Below are 24762 nucleotides of genomic sequence, written 5' to 3' on the forward strand. Positions count from 1 at the left end.
GCCCAGCCAGGTCCCTGCGTGTCCCCACATGCTGGCCACGTGCCCCCCATGGGGAGCCCTGGCCGGTGCCCCCGGCTCCCGTGCGCCCCCAGGGCGGGGGGCCGGCAGCGGTGTGGCGTGGGACCCTGCCTTTCTCTGCTCCCACGACAGGCACGAGTGGGGAACCACGGGGGAACCGGCTTCCCCTCTGAGTCATGCGTTGGGCAAGGCCGGGCTTTCGGTGGCCGGAGCGCGGCGGTGGCCCCTGCGTGTGTGCAGGAGGCTGATGTCACCCCAGGCTCTCTATCCCCAGTATAAGTCCTGGCCGGGCTGGTGCACGGGGACGGGGTCTCCGCAGCTGTCGGGCGTCCCACAGCCATGTCCTCTGCTCCAGCCTCCAGGTCCCGGCACCATCCCCAGGGCACACCGGGGCCGGCGTGGCTCTGTCTCCTGCTCCTGCTGACTGCCTGCCTGCCCGCGGCCGGCACCAACCCAGGCATCAAGGCCCGGCTGACCCGGAGGGCGCTGGAATTCGGTGAGTCTCGCGCCCCTGGCCACCCGTGGGGGACCTGGGCAGGGGGTGGAGGGGCACCATGCCCAGACCACCTGGGATGGGGGGTGGAGGGGTGTCCTGGACCCGGCTGCTCACCCCACTGGCACCCCAGCCCCTTCCCCGGCACCCTCCCCCAAATCCCTGCTCTGCCCCAGGCCGGCAGCTTGGGCTGGAGCTGCTGCAGTCGCGGCTGCAGAAGGAACATGAGCTGAACCTGAACGGCTCCTACCACAGCCCACTTCTGGGGACACTCACCTACGCCGTGCCCCGGTAAGAGCCACCCTCAGGGTCCCCGTCCCTGTCCCCATCCCTGTCCCCATCCTGGGGACAGCCGCGAGCCCAGGCTGCCCATGTCGCGCAGGATCCACATCCACGAGCTGCAGATAAACGACTCTGCCGTGGACTTCGCCGAGGACGTGGGGGTGAGGCTGACGGTGCAGCGCGCCCGCATCCGGCTCGGTGCCGAGTGGGAAGCCCAGCTGGGCGCCTTGTGAGTCCTCACCTGCACGGGGACAGGGATGGGGACCTGGGCGGCTCAGGGCAGCTCGGGGCCACCGCTGTCCCCATGCTTACACACTCTGTCCCCAGCAAGGACAGGGGCTCCATCGAGCTCCGCATGAACGACCTGGCCGTGGTGGCGGTGCTGGGGGTGAGCGTGGATGGCAGTGGCCGCCCCGTGGTGTGGAGCGCCGGCTGCGACGCCCGCGGCACCGACCTGCACATGGAGTTTCACCGCGGACACAGGTGATGCCAGGGCCCCTGTTCCCCTCCCGTCCCCAGCACACGGGGACTCCCCGGTGCCCCCGGCTGGGGCGTTGGGCTGGGGGAGGCTGGGGCACCCCGGGGTGATCTGAGGACCCCGCTCTGCCCCACAGCTGGCTCTACAACCTGCTGGCACCGCTGGCCCAGAGAGTCCTGCGGCAGGAGCTGAACAAGCAGGTGGGTGCCCAGCCCCTGCGCCGTGGGGAGCTGGGGTCCCTGTCCCCCCAAGCGAGCAGCCTGGGGACCCCGTCCGTGGGCTCCCTGACGCCTTTCTCTGCTTCCAGCTCTGCCTTGAGCTCCGCAGGGGCGTCTACAGGCTGGAGGCTGCCCTGAAGCACACGGGAGGTGGGTGAGGGGACCCCGGGGACCGGGCAGGGCGGCCCAGGTGATGCTGGGGGGGGGCTGGTGCCCAGTGGGGTCTGTGGGACTGGGGGCTGCAGGAGGGGGCGGCTGGGCCGGCTCCCCCCAACCGCCCCCGTGTCCCCGCAGTCTCCACCCAGCTGGACTCCTTCGCCGCCATCGACCACTCCCTGCTGGGGCCACCGGCCATCACGGCGGAGCACGGGGACGTCGCCCTCAAGGTAACGTCATCCGGGGTGTCCCTGGGCTGGCTCCAGGAACGGGGGGTGGGGGGAGCTGGGCTGAGCCTTGCATCCATCTGTCCGTCTGTCTGCGCAGGGGGAGTTCTTCAGGGTGGGCAAGTGCCAGCAGAGACCCTGTCCGGCGCTGCCCGTGGCGCTGCCCGTGGCATTGCCTGCAGCTCTGCCCACGGCACTGCCCGCGGCACACGAGCCCATGCTGCTGCTGGCCGTCACCGAGTTCGTTGCCAACTCGGCCGCCTTCGCGTACTTCACGGCCGGGGCCCTGCGCAGGAACATCTCCAGCAACATGGTAGGGACGGCTCCGGCCGTGGCTGCGGGGCAGGGCTGCCACCTCGGGGTCCCACCGGCGTGTCCCCGCGCCCGCCCGTGCCTTGTGGCACCGGCGTCCTGACTCCTCTGCCGCCTTCCAGCTCCCGCAGCGGTTCCCGCTCCAGCTGAGGACCAAGAGCCTGGGGGTCTTCTCCCCTCAGGTGGGCGCAGGGCAGGGAGCGGTCCCCAGCACTGGGCAGGGTGGGATGGGACAGGGGAGAATGGGACACAGGTGGGATAGACCATGGGATGGGACAGGGTGCGGGCGGAATGGGAGATGGGCTGGGATGCAGGAGGGGTGGGATGCAGGAGGGACAAGATGCGAGATGGGATGCAGGAGGGGTAGGATGCAGGAGGGATGGGATGCAGGAGGGACGGGGTGTGGGTAGGATGGGATGCAGGAGGGACAATATGTGAGATGGGATGCAGGAGGGATGGGACATGGGATGGGATGCAGGAGGGATGGGATGCAGGAGGGATGGGATGCAGGAGGGATGGGATGCAGGTGGGATGGGATGCAGGTGGGATGGGACATGGGATGGGATGCAGGAGGGATGGGATATGGGATGGGATGCAGGTGGGATGGGATGCAGGAGGGACAGAACAGGGGATGGGACACAGGAGGGGCAGGACACGGGATGGCATGCAGGCAGGACAGGACACAGGAGGGATGGGATACGGGATGGGACGCAGGCAGGATGGGCAGGGTGAGATGCAGGATGGGATGCAGTCAGGATGGGACACGGGCAGGACAGGACAGGACACGTTGCCCACCCTGCCTGCACTGAGCCCAGGGCAGGGCGGTGATGGGGCACACGGGCCGCGGGCGGTGGTGGGGGCCGGCTGGGAGCCTGGGCTGGTGCCCGCAGTGCCGGCGGTGCCCACGTAGCTCCGTGCCAGCCCGGCCCTCATCCCCTGCAGCTGCAGGAGCGCTACCCAGACCAGCCCATGGAGCTGCACCTCTCGGCCCGCCGGCAGCCCTTGCTCTCCTGCCACCCCGACGCCCTGCACGGGGCCCTCTTCAGCTCCGCCGAGGCCTTCGTGGTGCTGCCCAATGCCACCCGCGTCCCCGCTTTTCTGCTGAACATCGTGAGTGGCTGGTGCTGCCATGGCACAGGGTCCCCTGCCTGTGCTCCAGGCTGGAGTGATGCTGGGGCCATGCTGGGCAATGCTGGGTGATGCAGGGTGATGCTGGGCGATGCAGGGTGATGCTGGGCGATGCAGGGTGATGCTGGGGCAATGCTGGGGTGACGCTGGGCGATGCTGGGGCAATGCTGGGGTGATGCAGGGTTGCAGGCACTGCCCTCGTCTTTCTGACATCTCTTCTTGCTGCAGGACGCCAACGTGACGGGGAAGCCGACCATCACGGGGAACAGGCTCGGGGGCACCGTGAGCCTGACGGGGTGAGTCCCCAGCCTCGTGCTGGGTCCGGCCTCCCCATGGAGGTCCCCGGGGAGCTCCCCCCATTCGCACCTCTGGCCTTTTGCCTTCCCGGGTCCCCTATCGCCTGCTCGGACCCCATCCTGCCCCCGGCTCCTGGCCATGCCTGCTGCTCTGGCACTCGTACCCCGGCTAGGTCCTCAGCTGGACCCAGGCTCCCAGCCCTGCCGTGGGGCTCAGCCTGTCCCTGCCCTGGGAGGGGACAGTCCCCGTCCCCGTCCCCGTGCCTGGCTCTCACCCTGCTCTCGCCCTCCAGGCTCAGCGTGGCGCAGGTGACGTCGCATGTGGGCCCGGTGGAGGTAAGCGGCCATGCCGGGGCACATCGGGGCAGCCAAGGGGAGCCTCGGGCTCCGCACCCGCCTGGGAGCAGGGCTGGGGGCCTGGGGGGGTTCGGGGGTGCTGTGGGCCCTGGGCAAGGCCCGCGCTGCCGGGCGCTTGCACAGGCAGCGGGTGCAGCCCTGGCAGGGGAGCTGAGCCCTGCCTGCGCCGCGGCCCGCTCTGCCTGCCCCGGGCTCAGGGCGCTGCCTGTCCTGCAGGTGAAGAGGCTGGAGACCCTGCTGAAGTTTGGGCTGTGGCTTTTCGGGGTGCCCTGGGCAAACAGTGAGTGCTGTCCCCATCCTGTCCCTGTCCCCCCCCGGCTGCCCCAGGGTCCCCCCTCACGTCTCTGCTCTCCCCGCAGAGCGGCTCCGGGCCGGCGTCCCCCTGCCCACCCCGCACGGCCTCAGCCTGCTCAGCCCCCGGCTCTCGCTGCAGGAGGTGGGTGCCGCCGCTGTCCCCTCATCCCCACGCCCCCGCGTCCCCCGCGTCCCCCCTCTCACCCTGACTCCCCGCAGGGCTTCGTGCTCATCGCCACAGACCTGCAGTACCAGTCCTGAGACCAGCCGCTGCCCGGGACCCTATGGGCCCCCCGCGAGCCGTGTCCCCATCACCGTCACCGCTGGCAGCCAGCGGGGAGCCAGTGCCATCGTGGCCCCGTGGCCAGCAGGGCCACCCCGCTGTGGGACCCGCTGACCCCCCACTTGCCGGGGGCTCCTCGGCAGCGATTAAAGCTGGGAGCGTGGCTCAGCCTGGCGGCGTGCCTGTGGTGTTTTGGGGAGCCCCCGCGTCCCCCCGGCAGGGTCCCACTCCCGCGGGGGGCATGGCCGCGTCCCGTGGGGGGCGTGGGGGTCTCAGAGGGGCCGGGGCCGGGGCTGGTGGCTCTCGGGGACCGGGGGGGGGTCACCCACGACCCTCACGCCCGTGCTGGCCCTGCGGTCGCCCTTCGCCCCCAGCTCGCCGGCAGCTTCCCCCGTTGCCCACGGGATGGAGCTCGTGTCCGTGGCCTCCCACGGCGGCGGCGGCTCCGGCCAGGGCCCCCCCGGCTCCGGCCGGCCCCTGCGCACCCCGAAGGGGACGGGGGGGGGGGGCGTGGGGAAGGATCAGCCCCAAGCAGGGAGCGCCTGGGTGCCCCCCACGTGTTTGTGGGATCGGGCCCACAGGCGTGGGGTTCAAACCGTGCCGAGATGAGCCCCCCCCCAAAGGGGAGGTGGTGCTGGGGGGGGGGTTCCCCTTCGTGGCAGAGCCGGGGTGAGGGGGGGCTGTGGGCCCCAGCAGGGCACCCACTGGGACGCGGGGCTGCGAGGCCCCTGCCCGCCTCAGCCCTGCCCAAGGGGGCTGCGGGTGCTCCCTCTGCCCGGCTCCCCACCGGTGCTGAGCCCACAGCCCCTCAAAATCCCCCCCCCAGCCCAGCCAAGAGCCTGGACTGGGCTCTCCCACCCAACCGACGCGGACACAGGTCCCGGTGAGACGTGGCAGGGGGTCTCGGTGACGGAGACAGGCAGCACCTTGCCACGCCACCCCCCTCCCAGAGCACCCCAACCCTCCCCAGGCAGGGCGAGGACCCGTTCCCCCTCCCTCCATCCCACCCAAAGTTGCCCAAATTCCCCCCCCTCCGCCATCGTGCTCACAAAAACCACGGCACCATCAGCAGCTCCAATGACAAGAGTTTATTAGTGGCCTCACCTCCACCTGCAAAACGAAGCATTCGACGGGCTAACGCTAATCCTCGCGCTCGCCGCGTAGGAGCCGCTCATGGCGCCATAGCCGTGAGTGGCTCCTACGCGGCGAGCGCGAGTCCGTGCTCGGTGGCCAGTCGGGAGGCTCCGGTTGCCCCCCAAACCTCCATCCCACCTTGGCCTCTGCAGGGAGCACGGCCCCACACATAAATACAGACAGACAAGATAACAAAAATAGCATTAAGAGTATTCACAAATGAATTAAAAACTACTCGGATATGTACAGCAGAGCACGGGCGGTATGTACACAGGCAAGCCCGCGAGCGGCGGTGGTGGGCTCCGAAGGACGAGGGGTTCTTTTGGAAGCTTAATTTCAGCTCCAAGCCCAGAGGTTGGGTGCCCCGGCGGCAGCAGGAGCAGCGTGGTGGGGGAAGCCGGGCACCTCTGCCACTGCACGCACCCGTCACAGCCACGCCACGGGGACAGGGATCTGCATGCGCTACGGGGACCGGGAGCAACCGGGGCAGCGCGGGAGAGGCCAGCGGCTCCCGCTGTCCCCAAAGAGGCTCCCCGGCGGCGGGGACGGCCCTCAGCCGGTGCCAGCCCTCGCCCTCACGCCCCCTGGGCTCGCATCCCCATGGATCAGCCACGCTGGGGCTGCTCCCAGGGCTCTGCCTTCCCCTGCGGCCACCCCCGGGCAGGAGCATCGCTCCCCCTGCCCCTTCCAGCCCCGGCTCTGTGTTCCTGCGCTTGCTGGGGGCCGCGGCCCCGGCTCTCCAGAGAGCCCCTTGTGCCAGGGCCAAGCGCTCTCCCTCCTCGCCTGCCTCCCTCCTTTGCCACCCAGGGGAGCGGGCGTGGGGAGGGACGCGCGCTGCCCCGCAGCAATCTACATTCAGAGGAGGAGGAAGAGGAGGAGGATCCCTTCAAAGTGGGCACGGCCCTGAGCCTGACACACCATCCTCGCCCCAGACCGGCCTCGGCTCCCAGCAGCTGACGGCCAGGGAGAAAGGGGCTTGGGGGCTGACGGGAGGGCAGAGCTCGTAGCCCTCGGCCTCTGCCTCTTCCTCCCGGCTCCCCTCCGCCGCGGGGACGAGCTCTGCCCGGAGGAAGCGGGGACGGGACAGGGATGCTGCAGGGAAGCTCTGTCCCGTCCGGCAGCCTGCCTCTCCCCGGGGCCTGATCATGCCGGAGACAGGGGCACGGAGCCTCGACCCTTGCTCTGGCTGGGGAACCTTACGTTAGTGACACATCTACACACACGCACGCACTCACACATGCAAAAATAAGTCTGTTTATTCTCTTCAAAGTGATCTAGAGGACCCTGCAGGGCTGGGACACCTTCTAGCCAGTACTCCCCCCGGCTGCCTGGATCTCCCCAGCACTGGGAGCTGTTGGCTGAAGTGCTGCATTGGTCTCAGCACCTTTAAAACACAACGGCACGGTAAATAAGAGGGACTACGATAAAAGGAGCTGGCGGCACGAGGGAGAAAGCTCCGCGGAGCGGGGCGCTCGCCCGGGAGGCGGAGGGGCTGCCCCCCCGCGCCGGTGACGGTGCTCGGGAGCGGAGTGTAGTGGATGTGGCGGTGAAGGCGCAGCCGTCCTGGCGATGGGGGGACTCGGCGGCGGCGGGTCACTTGCGGCTCAGCAGGGATCCCAGCAGAAGCACTCCTGCCACCGTTGCCCCGGTCAGGAGCCATTTGTTGAAGGTCTCCTGGCCCTTCCTCACCTCGGCAGCAGCATTGTTCCCGTAGAGGTCCACAAACCGCTCCTGTGGGAAGAGAGGGGCAGTGAGCAGAGGGGTGGGAGCGGAGCAGAGACCCTCTCTGCCACTTTCTGGGGCTCCTTCCTCCTCCGTGGAGCCGTCCGGAGGGGAGGACGCAGCGGGAAGGGGCAGGAAGGCTGCCGGGCCCCTGCTGGCAGGAAAGCGGTGGTGGGGAGCGGGCGGATGACAGGCGCCTTGTGCTTCCTCGCTCTGAATCACGCACAGAGGGCGATGGGGGAAGCACAGGACCAGTCATGAGAGAAGTGGATGCCAGAAAGGATTTGCAAGGAGAATACCATGCGGGTAGGGCAGGAGATGCATCACGTGCTCTAGGCTCTCTAAAATTAGCATCGAAGTGTGATAGAAATCATTGCAGCAGGAAAATGCTGGGCTTTATTCCAGGGCCGAGGCCTGGGGGAGCAGCAGCAGGGTTGGTGCCCACGGTTGCGGCAGGAGCCCGCAGCGCGCGTCCCCCCGCCGCTTGTGCATCCGAAGCGGAGCCTCCCGCCTCCCTCTCCCCACTGCCGCACCCCGGCAAGACAAGCACTCCCTGGCCTTCGCAGGCTGCTCTGCAGCACGATCTGGATTTTGCGAATCCCTGCGGTGAAGGCAGACGCTCTGGGTCGCAAAACTCCTGCCTTCCCCTGGGGTTCGGGAGAGCGGGCCAAGCAGGAGGCCCGGCCAGGAATGCAGTCACTCCGGCCTGGCTCGTCCGAGCCGGTTGCCTCCAGTCCTTCGTCTCCAGCAACAGCAAGAGCCGGGCAGATTTCAACAGAGCCCCGGCGCAGCGAACGGCCAGGGCCCCTCTCCGAGGGAGGCGTGTGACAGGGCTGGGGACAGATGGCCATGGCCTGGCCTGGGGGAGATGGAGGGCAGAGAGAGAAGACCACCAGAGCTGAACTGCTCCCAAAACCAGGCTCTTGGAGAGCACCTCTGCCCCCTGTGCCCATGCAGCACCCCCATGGCACAATGCCACCCCTCCTGGGCACCCAGGGACCCCCGACCACCGTGAGGATAGCTGCGCGGGTCCCCAGGCCGAGGCGCTGCAGGGAAGGAGGGCTCCAGGGACAGGCTGCGTGAAGCAGGGAACTTTACGCCCCAGCAGCTCCCAGGTTTATCGGAGCCACGCAGGAGCACCAGGGCTAGAGGGAGCGGGAGCTGAGAGCTCCCGGCTCAGGGATCACCGGCAGCTCGGAGTGCCGGGGAGCTCAGCGTCAGCAGGGGCTCGATGCTGTTGCACTTCGAGCCCATCTTCCCGGTAAGGTCCCCTGTTCCCTGATAAGTGAATGCAGTTCCAGTAACCCGGCTGCTCTGGGAAAGCAAAGATAAGCCCAGCTGACGCTGTCCTTGTGTCACGCCTTACCACGGCCTCCCCGGAGGCAGGGGTAGCATCCCTGCCTGCCAGGGTCTGGCAGCTCTGCCTGCAAGCTGCCTCCCACGCCTGCCCACAGCCTGTGATGAGCTGCAACCGCTGCCACAGGACCTGCGGGGGGTTTGGTGCCCAGACCACGGCTGGGATCAAGAGGCTTTTTAGGCAGGTGCCTCCTCACTGCTCATGGAAACGTGGTGCCAGTCCCCTGGCTCCCCCAGAACAGCCCCAGCACGGTCACAGCTTGTGGGGTGTCTCCTCACCTGGCCACAGACACACGATCAAGCTCACGCACAGCTTTCCACAGCCAGGTGTGCAGCAGGCATGCACGCTCGCTCCCACGGAGCCTGTGTCCCTCTCCTCGGCCACAGGCCTCCCCCCACGGGGGATCAGGTACTTGAACAACCGCCCAGGTGAGCTGCGCACCTCAGCGCCCACCTCTGCCCCACCAAAGCTCTTCTCTGCCTTCCACCGAACACCATCTCCAGCACCTCGTGACTCCCTCAGCTGCCTTTCACACCCCCTCGACCACGAGGAGGTATCAGGGACAACAGGGGCTTTGCTGACTCACCCTGGAACCGGTCAGTGCTGCCGCCTCACGCAGAGTCCTCTTCAGGGACGGGACAACCGTCCCCATGGCTCCCGCCACCTACGCAGAGCGGCAGAAGGCAGCTCGCTTCCCACCGGGCCTGCCAGCTGGCGCGGGCTCCGCGGAGGTGTTGTGTTGCATCCCGGCCCCGCAGGGATGGGCAGGACGGCGGCTCACACGCAGGTGCCATCCAGGGAGAAAGGTGAGGGCTGCTGCTCGCTGCCCGGCCGCTCGCCCAGGAGAAAGGGCACGGAAACAGCCAGTGAAGTGCTGCTGGAGAGGGATGGGAGGAGAGCCCAAACCCAAGGAGGGGATATTTTTAATTACGGCACAGGAAATCCCTCTGCTGATAGGTGGTGACGAGCAGCGGAGCGGTGACAGAGCACGGCAAGCGGCAGCAAACCCGAGAGCAGGCTGGCGGGGACGGAGGGCACAGGGGAACCGGGGCAGAAGGCACAGGCTTGTCCAAAAACGCCAGCTGTGGAGCGCCTCCATCGCCCCTACAACATCCCTCCGTACCGGGGCCCTCGGCCCCCGGGAAGGTCCTTCCCTCAGACACCGTCCCTGCTGCACACCCACAGCACCCGAGGCTGCAGGAGCACCCAGCGGGAGGAAGGGGGCTGCTCCCCTCCTGAGGTATTCCCCAGAAAAAGCCACTTTGCTCGGGGATTCAGTAAGGCCTGCCCCACCGAGCCCCAGGCATCCCCGCCAGCTCCTCCTGACCCACGGGAGGGGACGTCCCCACCGTCCCCAGGAGGGCTGCGGAGTGGAAGGGGCCGCGCAGTCAGCCAGCCTCTCCGCAGGGCCGGGAGCGGGGCAGGCACCAGGAGAGGGCCCTGACAGCCAGGGCTGGCAGCCGGGGAGGGCTGGCAGCCGAGCCTCCGCGCTGCCTTCTCGATGGTATGTGCCGCCGAGCTTGGGGAAAGGCAGTTCCAAGAAGCGTGTTTTGAAGCCCTTACTTCTAAGAAAAGGAAGTGTTTGCTGAACAAGAGATAAATGGCATACGGTGAACCGAGAGCTATCGGGTGCTACAGGCGGAGAAGAGCACGACAAGAGCCCCGCGCGGCAGGGAGGGGACGCGAGCCCCTCTCCTTGCCCCGGGAACAGAGCAGCAACTGCTGGAGACGCAGGGGTGGCCACAGGGGACTCGGAGCACAGCGCCTTGCCCTTCCTCGGGGAAACCGTCCCCAGGAGCTGCGAGAGCTCAGCCCCTGCACAACTGCGATCCCAGATGTGTCCCCTGGGGGAGTGGGAAAACAGGCAGGAGCATCCTCCCTCCCTGTCCTGGGGTCGGGCTGAAGGTTAGGGAAAGGCAGCTTGCTCAGTTCCCACACTGCCCTGGGCCTCGGCCGCTCTGCACCTGAAGCCCAGCACTCCCAGTACCGATTCTGACCTCTCTGGCCTGGTGTTTGGGATCTCAGGCTTGTCCAGACACGTCCAGATATTTCTGGCCTCCCCCAGTCACCTTTATCTGAGAGGAAATATTTGGAATTCCTGAGTCACTCACAAGAACTATGGTAGCAACAGCACGTCAGTGCCTCAAACGCCTTTTCCACGTGCCCGTGGGCCTCTTCCACCCCAGAGAGGACAGGCTGTTCCACAGCTGAACACCCGTCACATCCCCTTCCCCACCCCGGGTGACGGACGTGTCCGAGAGGAGGATGCTCTGGGGCAGGCAATGAGGAAGCAGCGAGAGGTCATGCCTACGCAACAAGCAATCCCCCGGCTTCGCCTCTCTTCCCCCAGCGCTGGGGAAGGACACGATGTCTTCTTGCTGGAGCCTAAACTAGCACTTGCTGGGGGGAGGCTTCCCTCCGGCTGCATGTGCTGCTTGCAGGAGACAGAGGACCTGGAGATCCAGACTCCACCAGTGCCCACCACCCTGCAGTGCCGGGGCAGGGAGGTTCTGCAGTGCCAAAGGCTCTCGAGACACCTGCAGTGCCCCAAACCACAACCCACCGTCAGGGGGGGCGCAGCAGCCATTTAAACACTGCCCAGTGACGATACACGACACTGTGGTAAAGAGAAAAGAGGAGCAGGTCTGACCCAAAGTGCTCTGTCTCAGGCGGGAGAGCAGATTAATCAGGCACGAGGTCTGAGACAGCGTTCACATCCTGGCCTGGAAACGGGAAGGGGAAGACCCGAAGTTTCAGCCTTTGCTGGTGTCCAGCCGCAGAGGTTCATTCAGCTGGTTTCATTCACCAGCGCTGCCCGAAGCAGCTCCCCCGGCCGAGCGGGAGGGAGAACGGTTGCTGGATCCCATTCAGGGCGAGCAGAGCAGAGCAGGTTCCTCTTTCAAGATAAGCCCCAGCACTGGGGGAAAGAGGATTCAGTAAGCGACGCCGAACCATGAGGGCAGGTGGAGGAAGCAGATGCGGGCAATGAATCCCCATCTGGTCTCTTTGAGCGGGGGCAGAGCGGGAAGGCGAGGGTGGCAGCTGCTGGGGAGGGCAGAGTTTGGGTGCGCAAAGCTTCCCTTGCACGGGGAGGTGAAGGGTCTGGGGGCCACCGAGACACCGGCACGAAGCTCTGAAAACCAGCAGAGAAGAGACAGGCTCTACCAGGACTATTCATGGTGGCACTTGGTCCGACTTTGACTCGGAGGCTCTGCGACACCCCCGACACCCAGCCAGCCTGCCTCTGAGAGAGACACCCACAGCGACCAGCTCCGCGCATACAAAAGCCTTTCCCACCCAAGGATCTTAATGTGTTTCATCAAAAATTAGTTGGTTCTCCAAAACCTCCTGCAGGATAAGTCAGCGTTGTTCCCAGACAGATCAACAGAGGTGCGGAGAGGTTAAGTGCTTTCCCTAGAGCTGCGTACAAGCCAGCAGCGTGAGCCACAGCATCTGACTCCCCATCCAGGCATTCTCGTCACAAGGCAATGTTTCACTTGAAAACAAGGCTGTTTCTGTTTTACCTTCGCCATAACTACAGCTGTGTTACTGCTAAGAGGTCTAACACCAATCACCGGCCAGGAGTGGAGTCATCTGGATGACCAGACATTTGTTAATGAGATGCTGGGAACAGTTTTGTGCTGAGCAGCGAGACGAGCATGGAAAAAGAAAGGCAGCAGCTCAGCGCAGACCACAACAAAGCCCTGCATCGACAGCAACCTGCTCCCAGAGCCCCTTCGGGCTGCCAGCTCACCACATGGGACCGGCATGTGCGAACCTGGAGGGGAAGCACAGGGGGAAAAGGCAGCTGAGATCTTTCAGAAAAAAACGAACACATAAGTATTCCCAAAGGCTGCCGCTAGGATCCTGTAAACACAGCTCGGCCGGTCCCTACGCACTATGAAAGTGGAAGAGACATCCTGGAGGTCCTCCCTCGCCCTGCTCCCCCAGACGCTGCATCCGTGGGTGGCCCTGGCCACCCCCAGCCCCGTCTGAAGCCCAGGCCCTACTGGAGGGCAGCAGGGCCAGCGAGCGTGCCTGCGCCCGTCACGCAGCCCTGCCTGCAGTATCGGGACTGGAGGCCAACGTCAGCCCCCGACTCGAGTGCCTCACGCCAAGGAAAGCTGCCATCCAAGGCAGCGGTTTTGGAGCTTCACCCCTCTGGTCCCCACCAGCCACCCTGGGCAGGCTCGGGATGGGGTGGGAAGGGGCTCCGGGGACACGGGGAGGGGAAGGGGCTGTGGGGACAGCACTCGCAGGTGCAAATGCTCCAGAGACCCAGCTCTAACTGTTATGCAAATGGTGACCTCCAGGGAAGCAGCTGCTGATCTCCATGACAATGGCAGGGAATGCCACCAGCCTGCTGCCTCTCCGGTCTCTCCTGCCCTGGGAGCCGGCACTGGGGTGCTGCAGGCGCTGGGGTGCTGCCCCTGCCCAAGCTCCAGGCCCTGCATGCAGAGAAACCTGAGGGATGCAGCCATAAATTCAAAAGGGTTAATTAAATAAGCACATCTCCGCCTGGCTCTGCTCTCCTCTCCGACCGACCTGGCCACACACCGAGCCGCCGGGGCTGCAGCCTGCGGTGGGACCGGCCGGGGGGCTGCCCCTGGGGTCTCAGCCTGAAGCCCAACAAACCCGTGGGGCTTCAGCCTCGGCAGGGCCAGAGCCAGCTCTTTTCTAACCAGAACCAAACCCTCGCTAGCACATTCCAGCCCTAATCCTCTCCGCGGCAGCCTCCTGTCAAACTGGTTTCATCACCAGCTCCAGGGAACCTGCAATAACCCCACACCATTCAGCGCAATTTCAGCATTATCCAAATACATGAAAGGGGCTACGGTGACAGCTGTAACCCCCGTCCCTGCCCCGGGAGACTGCTGCGCACAGCACGAGATGGAGAGCAGGGAATTGCGCTCTCCATTGCAGAAATCTGCTGAAACATTCATGTGTATTAAAGCAGGAGACTGTGCGGATGACTAATCTACTTGCATCCATCTTTCATCAGTGTTTCTCCCAGAACTAACCGGGCCGAGGACTCCCAATGGTGCCGAAGCCCCGGCCGGCATCGGGTGCGCTCGGCAGCGGGACGGCTGGCAGGCGACAAGGCTCCGGTACAAAGGCACAGCGAAGAACACATTGGCTGAGCCGGATCCACTCAAGAGATTAGCACCTGCTGGGAATGGGATTGTTTTCCAAAGGGCATTAAGTGGAATAGTCCGAGGAAAGACGGTCTCTCTGATGCTTCTCCCCACCGGACAGATGGTGTCTGAGCCCCGGCAGGCAGAGCAGCCTGCCCGCCTGCCCGCCTTTTGTGCGAGGGGCGCGCTCGGGGGGCAGGGGAAGACTCCTGCTTTAATTTCACGGCTATCTGCCGCCTGCGGTGCTGGGGAGCCCGGACAAGCGCCTCGGCAGGGTCCTCCGCACCCGGGGAGCGAAGCTCAATTTTCACCTTGTCATTGCCCTTCCCAGACGTCACAGCTCCTGTGCAATCGTGCCCTTGTGCAACTGTGGGGAAACCTGCGCCCAGCAGACGTGCTGCACTCACGAGCGCCCGGCTGCGGAGCCACGTTCCCTCCTATCCAGCGGCTGAGTCGTGCGATGCCAACGGCTTTCCCCGGCCCTCAACCGCACCACGAGCCTTGGCCCAAACCCACCCTGCAGGGAACGGCAGCATCCCCAGAGCCTGAGGAGCGAGGCTGGGTGCAGAGACGGCCCCCCAGGGGAGATGGGTCCCAAGGAAGGGCCGCCTGGTTCTCCCGCCTCGAGCCACGCGTCCTCCAGCATCCCGGAGGAACGCCGGCCAAGCCTCACCACTTCCCACTTCAGCCCCAGCACCTCACGAGGCTGCTGTAATTCTTACATGCCACTTGAATGAAAAAGGGGAAAGGGTGGAGGTGCAGGAAGGGGAGGAAGATGTGCTCATTCTGTTTTCACTTCCTGTTAGTCCACATGAAATCTCAAATAATTCAGGCCACGAAGTCCCTTTTAGCAAAATCCTTGCTGACTTGAGGGCAGGAAGCAGAGTAGGCAGCTGATGCAGCAAACGTGGGAGGGAGCGGTGCAGCGCGAGAAGGAGACTTTGTGCTCTGCCCTGGGCTTCTCCATACGTGTTGTTGCATGAAATAATCACTGGCTGGTGCACTGGAAGCTTCTAAATGAGGTCAGTTGCTTTAATAAAAGATATTAGCTCTCTGGCAAGTTTAATACACTGGTGAGCCACACCATTACAGGATGGAAGCACTCGCAACGCTGCTATGATGGCTGATTTACAGGTAGCAACACCTCATTTTCTCCATACACAAGTCCTATGTCACCCAGGCACCACCCAGGGCCACGTCCACGCCCAGCTCCCACATCCCAGCCCAAACCCCGAGCCAGCTCACCACGAGTTACACACACGGAGTAACGTCACGTACTGCTGCCAGCTGCGCTCCCTGCACAGCGCTCGCAGCGTCCCCAGCCTTCCGCGGCCTCAGCGATGGCAAAACCCAGAGAGATGTGCAAAGGGGACTAGTATCATTTGGAGAACTACTGAAGTGATGCGGGCGGCTGTCCCGCTCCACCTGAGCGTGGCGTTAGCTGCATTCAAACCAAAGCAGCTCCGTGCCAGCCTAGGCCTCTTCTCTGAGCTTCCCACAGAGCCTTTCACCCTCCAGCAGAGGAGAAAACCCTTCCATGCTCCTTCGGGAAGCAGCCAGCTCCAGCAGCTCCCTCCCCTGGGGCGCACAGTCCTACCCCCAACAGACAGGTCCCTGCACGGCGCTGCCCGTCGGCCCCTCGCACACCTCCCGGCATGAGCAGCTCCCGCTCAAAGCCCTGCCTGCTGCCAAGTTGTCATGTTTTGGTGTATTTGATTTCAGTCTTAAGAGCACCTGGCTGGCAGCAGTACAGGCAAGGAGAACCTGCCTGCTCTTTGTTCTTGGCCAGGCGGAGCACGGAGGGAGGGACACCTGCCTCGGTTTCCCCTGAGCTCAGGAGCGGGGCTGCAAGCCGGGGAGCTCCAGGTCCATCCTAGATCAGGAGCGGGGGCAGAAACGCTGAGCCCAGGCCTGCTCCCACTGGAGGCTCCTCATCTCCAGGGCTCATCTCCCCGAGCAGGATACTCATGCCAGAAGCTAGCTACTAATTGGATCTACTTAAATCAGAAGCTATGTCTGCAGACACAGCTGAAACACAAGCCTGAGCAGGAAGGAGGATAATGCAATAAATTCAAGCAGCTCTCCCCAAGGGAATCGCACAGACCCCTGAAACTTCCCTCTCCGCAGATACAGCCTATTACCCTTCCTTGGGCACGCCGTGCAAATGCAGGGGCAAGCGGCGGTCGAGAGAGTAACCAGCCCAAAGCCTGCTGAAACATCATGCTCCCCCAGCTCCCTGCTCCCAGCAGCAGAGGGAAAACAGACCGGTTACGGCACAACGTTCAGACAGTCCCAGTGGCCACGGGAGCCTCTCTGGTTAATGCTCCGAATCCCGCTCCTCCCTCCCTCGCTACGCCGGAGGCAGGCAGCAGCTCTGAGTGCACTGGGTTTCCCATTAAAGAGATCCTGAGAGACAGCACTGGGCTGGTACACGTGAGCACGTGTCCGAGAGAAGACACGGGCGGCTGGAGAGATGCTGGCTGCACGGAGGAGCTGCAGCAGGCGTTCCCGCCCGCAGGCAGTCCTTCCCAGCACTGCTCAGCCCTCGGATTCTTTTTCTTTTTTTGCTAACTAAATTAAACATGAGGATAAAATAAGCAAAAATACCTAAAAATAAAAAAATAAACCGAGCATTTCTACAGCACAAGTAGGTCACAGCTCCCCAGCATGCAAGTCATGGCAGCCATGGCTCAGCCCCTTGAGCCTCCCGGGTTCAAAACTGACATCTCTCTTAAAAGGCTGCCTCCCGAAACCCACACCTGCTCCCCGGTAAGCCCAGCTGGAGCCATCTGCTAACGGCTCTGCCTCCCGGCAGCCCTCTGCCCCCTCGCTCCGCTGGGCTGTTCTGCTTCTGTGGCAAAGAGTAACCCTGCTCCCCAGCTGAACGCGGCGAGGGCCAGCCCGCACCGCGACGCTGCCCCGGCGCAGCCAAGCCCTCGCGTCCCCCTCCGCGGGCGCACCGCGGGAGAGCTCTCGCACGGCTCTCGAAGGCACGTCCCCCAGCTGAAGCCCTTGGCATCCCAAGGCCGATGGGGAGCGGGACTTCAGAGAGATCTCGCACCAAACACCCCTCTGCACGTCCTTCCAGGTGGGGGGCAGGGAGGAGGACTGGTTTTCCCATCCAAGGCCAGGGCAGCAAACCAAGGAGCGCCCTGGCACGGAGGGACACGGCTTCCCTTTCATGCCTCCATTATCTGCGTTAATCTTTAGTTGCTCAGAACAATAGCGTTTAAGGGTAACATCCCTCTCGGGAGGGTGGAGGAGGAGAGCGTAGCTCCTTTCCTGCCAGCGAAGGCAGAGCCATGCCGCAGAGCATACCTTCGCACTGAATCAGCCAGCAGGTAGGTCAACAGCCCGACTGCTATCGGGGTCACGGAAGGGGAGAGAGCAGCCGCCCCCAGCCCCCTTCTGCTCCCACAGCAGAAGCCACCATTAATCCCTCACCTCTCGGTTGAGCAGGTCTGCAACACTTCTACAACTGATATCCATCCCTTCCCTTCCCCCAGCTCCTCCTGGGAATACTCCGGCTTCACAGTTAGTGGGGAAAGAGCTGCTAGAGGAATACTTCTAACATCAAGATGGGTCTGTGCTTACAGCCATCAGCAGCTTGGTAAAAATCAAAGGAGAGAAGCTTAAGCAAAGGCCTCGAAGCATCGCGCCGCTGTTCAGCCTGTACGTGGTGTGGGCCGCAGGCCTATCGCCGCTCCCGGGGGTTATCCACGTACACAAACCGTACAGGAGCTCCATGGAAATCAGGTGCAGCAGCCCAAACACATACAGAAAGCTGCAGCTTCCACAGGGGGAAAGAGAGCACTTTGCTCCCTCCCACCCCTTCTGCTGCGGTGGGACACCCCGTTGCTGCTGGAACGGGGAGAGACCCCGGGCAGCGCTCAGGGGGACCCAGCTCCAGTTTCAGAGAGCAGCAGGATGATCAGGAAGACTGACATTACCCAGAGCAGCTGTGAACACAGAGCAGCAAGAAACAGTTTGTTAATTATTTCACAGGTCTTTTTTTTAAATGACACTCTGTTCTTCAGATTAAAGAACCTCAGAGTGCTTTACGAATCTGAGTTCCCAGTGGCTCCCCTGGGAGGGAAGGAAACGCTATCCCTTTTGCTGAAAGACCGCGGAGTTAAGTGGGCTGCTCTGAGCCACAGCCAGTGATGGGCAGGAGCTTTTCCTTCCAGGCGCCTGCTCTAATCACAGATCTAAGGAACTTAATCAAACCGAGAGGCAGTAAGAAAACAGGCAGGGCCCCAAGGAAGGAGAACAGAGTAAACGGGGCGAAGAGCAAAGCTCTGAAAACTCGCCTCTGCATCGTTCTGGGTCTAGCGGCAGGAATGCTGCTGCGGGCCGGGCAGGAAGCTGCAGTGGAAGTCATTCCAATGGCATTTCCTGGAGAGCGCTGCAGAAAAGCCTCCCAGGTCGCAGGCAGCGCGAGAAGCTGCCAGGGATCTGCACGCTGAGCCCAGATCTCCAGCCACCAGCAAGGATACAGCTACCTGGGACGGCCGTGCCAGGCAGGACAGCCCGAGCCAAGACCCTGCCGGCGGCGACCGGCAGGCAGGCAGAGAGTATTTTTGTCATCCCAAGCAGGTGATGACAATGGGGGCATCGTCTCAGCTGCAAGGGATCCAGACTGTAAAATAATTAGGGAGGACAAAGCGGAAAGCGACAGCCCAGCTGAGCTTCGCAGACCACTGGTTGGGATTCATCTCTAAGACAGCAAAGCGCAGCCTCGGCTGTCCACAGTCACCTCCTACAGCCGGCTCTGCTGCCTGTTGGCTAGCAAGGGAAACCGATGGCTGCGATCTCAAATGGGATTAGCAGCACCGGGGCATCCCCAAAAGCCAGTGTGTTAACTCTCAGCACGGCAGAGCTTTGGCACATAGCGGTCACCCCGGAGGGAGCTGCGTTCCCCATACGGTGCGAGGCGCAGGTGTGCCCCTGCCACGCGTGCCGTGCACACCTAGCACACCGCTCCTCTGAGTCTCGGGGCACAACAGCAGCAGAATTCAAACCTGCACTTATCTCACGCTGCCCAAAAAGCTCAGTCTGAGACAGCAGGAGGCTCCTGGGGCACGCAGGATCAGCTAGGTAACGCGGTGGCTGCGGGAAGGCTTGTGCGGGATACCTGGGCAATGGCACAAGGCCAAGAAGCATTTCTGAAGAGCTGAGAATCGAAGTCCAGCTCTCAAACTGAAACCATTGAGGAGGCTGGAGCAAGAGGACAGGGCGAAATCCCAGCTGCGCTCTGTCATATGACACAGGCTGAGTCATTTCCTATCATTCAAGACAAAAATTAAAAGGACAGAAAATGAGTTTGCTATATTGACATCTTCTAAGGGTTTTCCCCAAACAGAACCACAAGCTTCCAGTCTGCCGCAAAGCAACACAACACATACATCCCGGTACACCGAGCCCTGCGTGGCCAGGGCCGGCCGAGAGCCCGGGATGCACAGAGCCAACGCAGGAAGCAGTCCGTCCTCCTTCAGCCCAGCCCAGCTTGTTGGGATTCAGATGTCACAGACTGGTGACAAAGACGCTGTTTGCTTTCAGTCCTGGCCTGGCACAGACCCTTCACGCTGGTCCCCACCACACACCCTGCAAACAGGGCACCTCTCGCCTCTGCGTCCACAGATCTACCGCCAAGCCCCCGCAGAACACCCTCTTTAAACCTCACTCCAAACGAAGATTTAGCCTTGAATGAAAAGCTGTCATCCGCAGGAGGGTCACAGCCGGGCAGGAACTACTGCTCACTTTCCTTTCTCAAACAGATTAAGCACGGTCAGCTCCCCTCTGCCTGCCAGGCTCTCTCCCGCTCCCCCTGCGCTTCCCCCTCCTGCGTTCCCACTCACCAGATTTCTCCCCCCGCGTCTCCTGATCCCCACTGGGATCACTGAACTTCACAGCTAGTGAAATCTGGTCCTGGCCAAAGCAACTGCCTCAGGAAAGCCTCCTCTTTGGTTTTGATGGCTCACCGAGGCAGTAGCTCTCTCCTGGCTGGTTATTAAATGCTCCCCTTGTGTTGTTCTTGTTTGTTTTCTGAGCCAGACGGGGGAGAGGAGGGCAAACCAAGGCAGGGCCAGTAAACGTGACAGAATACACCCATGTTAGCACTACGTAGCGAGATTTGCCATTTCCCCCTCGCCTCAAAAAATGGTTTCTCAGGAAAACTGCTACAGCCCAGCACACAGCAGCCTTTAGAGGCCCCTCCAAAGGCAAACCTGCGCCCCGCGGCCATCCTACGCTTGCCTTTGTTCCACTGGTGGGGAATGAAAGAGAGCTTCCTACGCAACCGGGCTGTGCGACACTTGCGATGGAGCTGTGCTCCTTCTCTCTTTCAGAGGGGCTTTCCAGGAAGAGACGTGCTGCAGCACTCCAAAACACAAACCACCTGGTCCCTGCCCAGCAGGCCTGCCAGAACTTGCATCCCTCTCACCGGGACCTGCCTGCTGCACCTCTCGGGAGAGTTTTGTTTGCATGGGACAGGCTCTAACAGCTCAAATGCACTGAGCAGGCTCCCTGTGCAAACAGGGTGGCAGGAGAGCGACTGCTCTGTCACAGCAAGTGCAGGCTGGCACTCTCTTCTTGCAGGGAGAGCTGGCAGCAGCCCAGCAGCTTTCTCCCTGCAGCTGGAGTCACGCGAGAACGAAGCAGAGCATCCCCACACACGCCCCACGCGTGAGGCCCTCAGGAGCTCTTACAGCCCCTGTGCTACCGCTGCGCCGGCCCTTTGCCTGGGGCGGCACGGCTGCCCCCCAAGAAGGGACACGGTGAAAGCTGAGCACGGAGGAAAGCTACAGCTGAGATGTCAAACAAGCACCGGCAGGGGTTGCAACAGGCCGGCAGCAGCCACACTGCCCAGCCCTTTTTTTTTTTTTGGTGGCTGGTGGGGTGGGATCTCCCCCACTACGGCCTTCACCACCCTGCCCGGCTCCCTTCAGCTACCAGCACAGCCCGGGCAGTGGCACAGCCCGAGCGGTGAAGTTAGAAGCCCCGTTCAAGGTTAGAGGAAGAGAGCAAGGCTGCTCCCTGGGTGGAAACACGGCTAACGGCAATCTTCAAAGCAAGAGCCGGTGGGCAGGTCAGATAGAGAGGAGTCCTGACCCTTCTGCAATCTGTTGAGCAAATATTTGCTCCAAACAATGAATTTACAGACAGACACAAAAATATTGAAGAGTTTTAACCGTGATGGTTGGGGGTGGGGAAGAGAGGGAGGAGGTATTTCATTCCCCGCAAGCAGGGACCAGTGATTTTCCACCAGTGATTTAATCTAAATCCCCCAGAGAGTTCATTTACAAAAAATCAGATTGCATTATCGCCTGGGTCTCCAGGATACAGCCCAATCCGTCACTAACAGCAACAGCCACACTAGCTTGGAAACCTCAATTTGATCACTCAATTCCAAGACTAATCTGTGGCTTTAAAAGCCAAAGCCAGAGGGAGGGGGAAGGAACTCAGCATTTGGCCAGGGCTGTCTGCAGGATGAGAGAGCTAATGGGCCAGATAGAGCCTGATGAAATGGCTAGCAGATCCCGGGTTATTAATCGAAACCAAGCTCCTCTGCCTGAGCAGCCCCACCCAGGCAGTGCCCCAGAGCGGCCACATTCCTGGAATTCCTGCACCCTGGGTGCACCCAGTCCCCCTCTTCTTTGGGGTCCCCAGCATCGCGGGCCAGGCGCGAGGAGCTGGGGGACTCTGGGGGGCTCCCGTGCCTCTCCTCTGTCAGGAGGGTGCAGAGTGCAGCGCTGGGCTCAACGGTTCCTGCCCTCTCCCCGAGACGAGGGGGCTATGTGAGGAAGAGCGCTGAAAGGCCTTAGCTCACCAGCAAGGCAATTCCCCGCCGTTCAGATGCTAACGCCTGACAGCATGAACTCTTTCCAGCGGGCACCAGTAAAGGTTACACCAGCAGGGAATCACCGAGATGCAGAAGCAAAAAGAAAACTCAGACATCTGTAGGTCATATACCTCCCGCTAGCAGTCCCAGGCAGCGCCGCGCAGCCGGACCCGGCATCTCAGGAATGCTTCCTGAAGAAATGCTTATTCATGTTAATACCTCACCACTGAAAGCGTACTGGGGTTTGCTGCTGGGGCAGCTGGGAGCGTTGCTCCCTGCCAAGGAAGAAGCAGCTGCAGGTTTAGCAGCTCCCCAGCGCAGAGGTTGCCCCCACCTCAGCCCTGTCTCCCGCTGCACCAGCTCAGCCCACCCACCGGGATCTGCTGTGGGATTCGCTTCACCGTGAGCACGGCAGAAGGCAAAGTCCCGTCTCCAGAATGAAGAAGTGCTGCTACCCCGGCAGACCGCAGGCCGGCCCACCGGAGCACTGTGCGCTCGGAGAGGAGGAAGCTCCACTCCCTGCTGTTACATGACACCAGGAACATGCCCGAGAGCAAGGGCTCCCACTTGAAGAACAAGCTTGGATGACACTAGGTTTCCAAAGGCTCTTGGAAAACAGGACATTTATGTAACATCCAGGGAGAAGAAGAAACAGGGATGGAAAAGGACACGTCTGAGTATAAACTGTGTCATTGTGGCGGACAGAGTTAAGAGGGAAAGACCACACGCCCCTTTATCTCCCTGCAAGGTCTAGGACAAGCATAAACACTGCAGAGAGCCGCGCTCTGGTTTGACCGGCACCGCTGCCGGCCTGGAGCGAGGGAGGACGCGGGCAGCCATCCCCACCGGGGAGAGGAGTTCTTACCCATCCGCCATTCTCCTGGATCCAGGGATCTAGGTGGTCGGTCAAATACGTGGTCATCCAAGATACAATGCGTCCCACCAATACCCGCATCTCCTTGTCAACGCTCTCCACACACAAGGCTCCTCCGAAGGAGAAGAAAGCCACGATGCGACCCCAGTTCACTCCATCGCGGAAGAGTTCGTTCACTACCTGCTCAAAGCTCTGATACGCCGTGCCGGGGGTGATGTGGAGCTGGGAGGTGAGGTCGCTGAAAGCCCGCCGGTACCTCAACTCAAACTCATCCCCCGCCTCTCTCAGCGCCTGCCTCACATCGGCTGCTTGAACGATTTCATGGACCTCGAGGCTGCTCCGGTGCACGGCGGCTCCATTCACTACGTGGCTGGCGGGCGGATGCCAGGAGGGGCTCCCGTTGAGGACGCCGTCCATCTCGGCCTCCTCCGCTGCGAAGTCAGTCCTGTTCTCATCCTCCTCCTCCAGCTGACTCCAGCTGTATCCCTTCTGTGAGAGCTTGTAGGAAACAAAGTCAATCACTAACTCCCGGTTACTGCTGGACATTTTCACACCTGGGACGCCCTCAATGAGTCCATGGTCCGGAGCAGAAGCAGATCAGCGCTTAGCAGGTCCTGGCTCCGCTCTTCTTCACGGCCGATGGGAACATCTGACCTTTGCACGGGCAAATGCCAGGAGAGGAGAGAGGCAAAGAAACGGTTAACGCTACGGCTCGGTAATGCAGCCCTGCCATTAACAGCGATAGCTTATCGCTAGACTGAGATCATCCCGCAGCTTTATGCCGAGACTCAGAGTCACCGGATTGAAGCTGCACGGAGAACCGACTGCAACCCCCCCGCCCCGGGAAACCAACCCCGAGCCCCGGGGGACCCCCCCCGGCTGGCTCCGAGCAGCCCCCGATTCTCACCGGCTGCAGGCACCGCCTGGCAGGGCCGGCTGCGGGCCGGGCCGGGGCGGAGACGCCTCTCGTTCTGCCGGAGCTGCGGGCGGCCCGGCCGCGCTCCGCCAGTCCCGGAGCGCCGCGGAGGCGGAGGCAGCACCGCCCCCGCCCGCCCCGGCCCCGCCCGTTAAAGGGCACGGCTGCCCCCGCCCCCCGCTCTGACGGTAACCGCGGCGCGGCCCCCGCCGCCCCGGGGCTGAGCTCGGCCGGCCGCGCCGCCGTGCCCCCGCCCTCCCGAAGCCCCCCCGCTTCCCCGCAGGCGGAGGGGAGCCGAGGGGATAAAAGGCTGAAAACCGGCGGAGTCCTCGCCACCGGGGCCGGGGCTCACGGCCTTGCCCGGGGCTGCCGCCACCCGCCCCTCCGTTCTTACGGGAGCGATTGCGGTCGCTCGCTGCCGTTAGCAAGGCGCTGCCGCCGGGGCCGGGCCGCCGGGGCCGGGCTGCCCCCCCCCCCCCCTCCCGGCCACCGTACCGGGGCGGGGCGGGGCGGCGAGCACGAGGGCCGACACGGCGGCCGCGAGGACGGCGCCCACGCCGTCCGCCCCTCACTCGCCAGCCAATCACCGGCCGGGAGAGCCCCGCGGGGCGGGGCCCGAAAACGGGCTCTCTCATTGGTTGAACCGCGCGTCGCTCACGGCCTACCCCACTCCGCCCCTCACCTCAGCGGCCGGTGGAGCGTCCGGGTCCTTCCCGCCCCTGCCCCGCGGGCCCGGCTGGCAGCGACGCCGGGGGTCGCCGGGAGCCCCGCCGGGCCTCGGCCCGCTCAGCAACGGCCGGGCTCCTTCCGCATCGCCCGCCGAGCTCCTGGGCCGCGCCGGGGGGGTGCGGTAGGGTGGGAGGGGGCGGGAGGGGGCGGCGCGCATGCGCGGAGCGGTTGGTGCCGGTGCGCAGGCGCGGGGGCGCCGGGCGGGGCTCTGGCGCCCCCTGTCGGCGGCGGCGGGGCCTCGGAGCCTCCGCCAGGTCCGCGGGCGGCTCCGGTGCCCCGGGAGCTCCGGCCCCCGCCCCGGCGGGGCGGCAGAGGCTGCTGTCCCCGAAGCCGCCTTCCGTGGGTCAGGCGGGCAGAGGAGCCGGTCTGGTGAGGGGGAGCCGGCAGCAGGATAAGGCAGGCAGGGCGCGGGATGGAGGACGCCTGCGGGAGGGAGGCAGGGCTGCTACGTGCTTACTCAAAGCCGCAAAGTAGCTGCTATCAGCGACCACGTAAGGGACAACCAGGGCCCGG

General features: G+C 63.4%; 2 protein-coding genes across 5 annotated transcripts; one reads left to right on the top strand and one right to left on the bottom strand.

The window, feature by feature from the left end:
- Positions 1–128: 128 nt before the first annotated feature.
- On the top strand, positions 129–4774 carry LOC104018367 (bactericidal permeability-increasing protein-like). Its single transcript, XM_087750269.1, has 15 exons — positions 129–514; positions 688–802; positions 894–1022; positions 1121–1276; positions 1408–1471; positions 1579–1639; positions 1784–1875; positions 1973–2185; positions 2307–2366; positions 3127–3294; positions 3541–3608; positions 3902–3944; positions 4182–4245; positions 4325–4401; positions 4479–4774. Exons 1-15 carry the CDS (start codon positions 358–360, stop codon positions 4518–4520), a joined length of 1509 nt encoding a protein of 502 aa, XP_087606395.1. The 5' UTR covers positions 129–357; the 3' UTR covers positions 4521–4774.
- Positions 4775–6914: 2140 nt separating this feature from the next.
- BCL2L1 (BCL2 like 1) lies at positions 6915–24340 on the bottom strand. Of its 4 annotated transcripts, none has more exons than XR_015702976.1 (4): positions 24203–24340; positions 22596–23258; positions 9342–9632; positions 7268–7407 (listed from the first exon to the last, which is right to left on the bottom strand). XR_015702976.1 is itself a non-coding variant. In XM_087749981.1 (3 exons), the coding sequence occupies exons 2-3, from the start codon at positions 23148–23150 to the stop codon at positions 7270–7272; spliced, it is 693 nt and encodes a 230-aa protein (XP_087606107.1). In that variant the 5' UTR covers positions 23151–23258; positions 23512–23667; the 3' UTR covers positions 6915–7269. The 4 variants fall into 4 exon arrangements, 1 of the variants encoding a protein (XP_087606107.1); XR_015702975.1 differs by lacking the exon at positions 24203–24340 and adding an exon at positions 23915–24068; XR_015702974.1 differs by lacking the exon at positions 24203–24340 and adding an exon at positions 23512–23668.
- Positions 24341–24762: the final 422 nt, after the last annotated feature.

The sequence above is a fragment of the Nipponia nippon genome, unplaced genomic scaffold, assembly GCF_047370975.1.
Source record: "Nipponia nippon isolate SJK-2023a ecotype South Korea unplaced genomic scaffold, ASM4737097v1 scaffold_13, whole genome shotgun sequence".
Lineage (NCBI taxonomy): Eukaryota > Metazoa > Chordata > Aves > Pelecaniformes > Threskiornithidae > Nipponia > Nipponia nippon.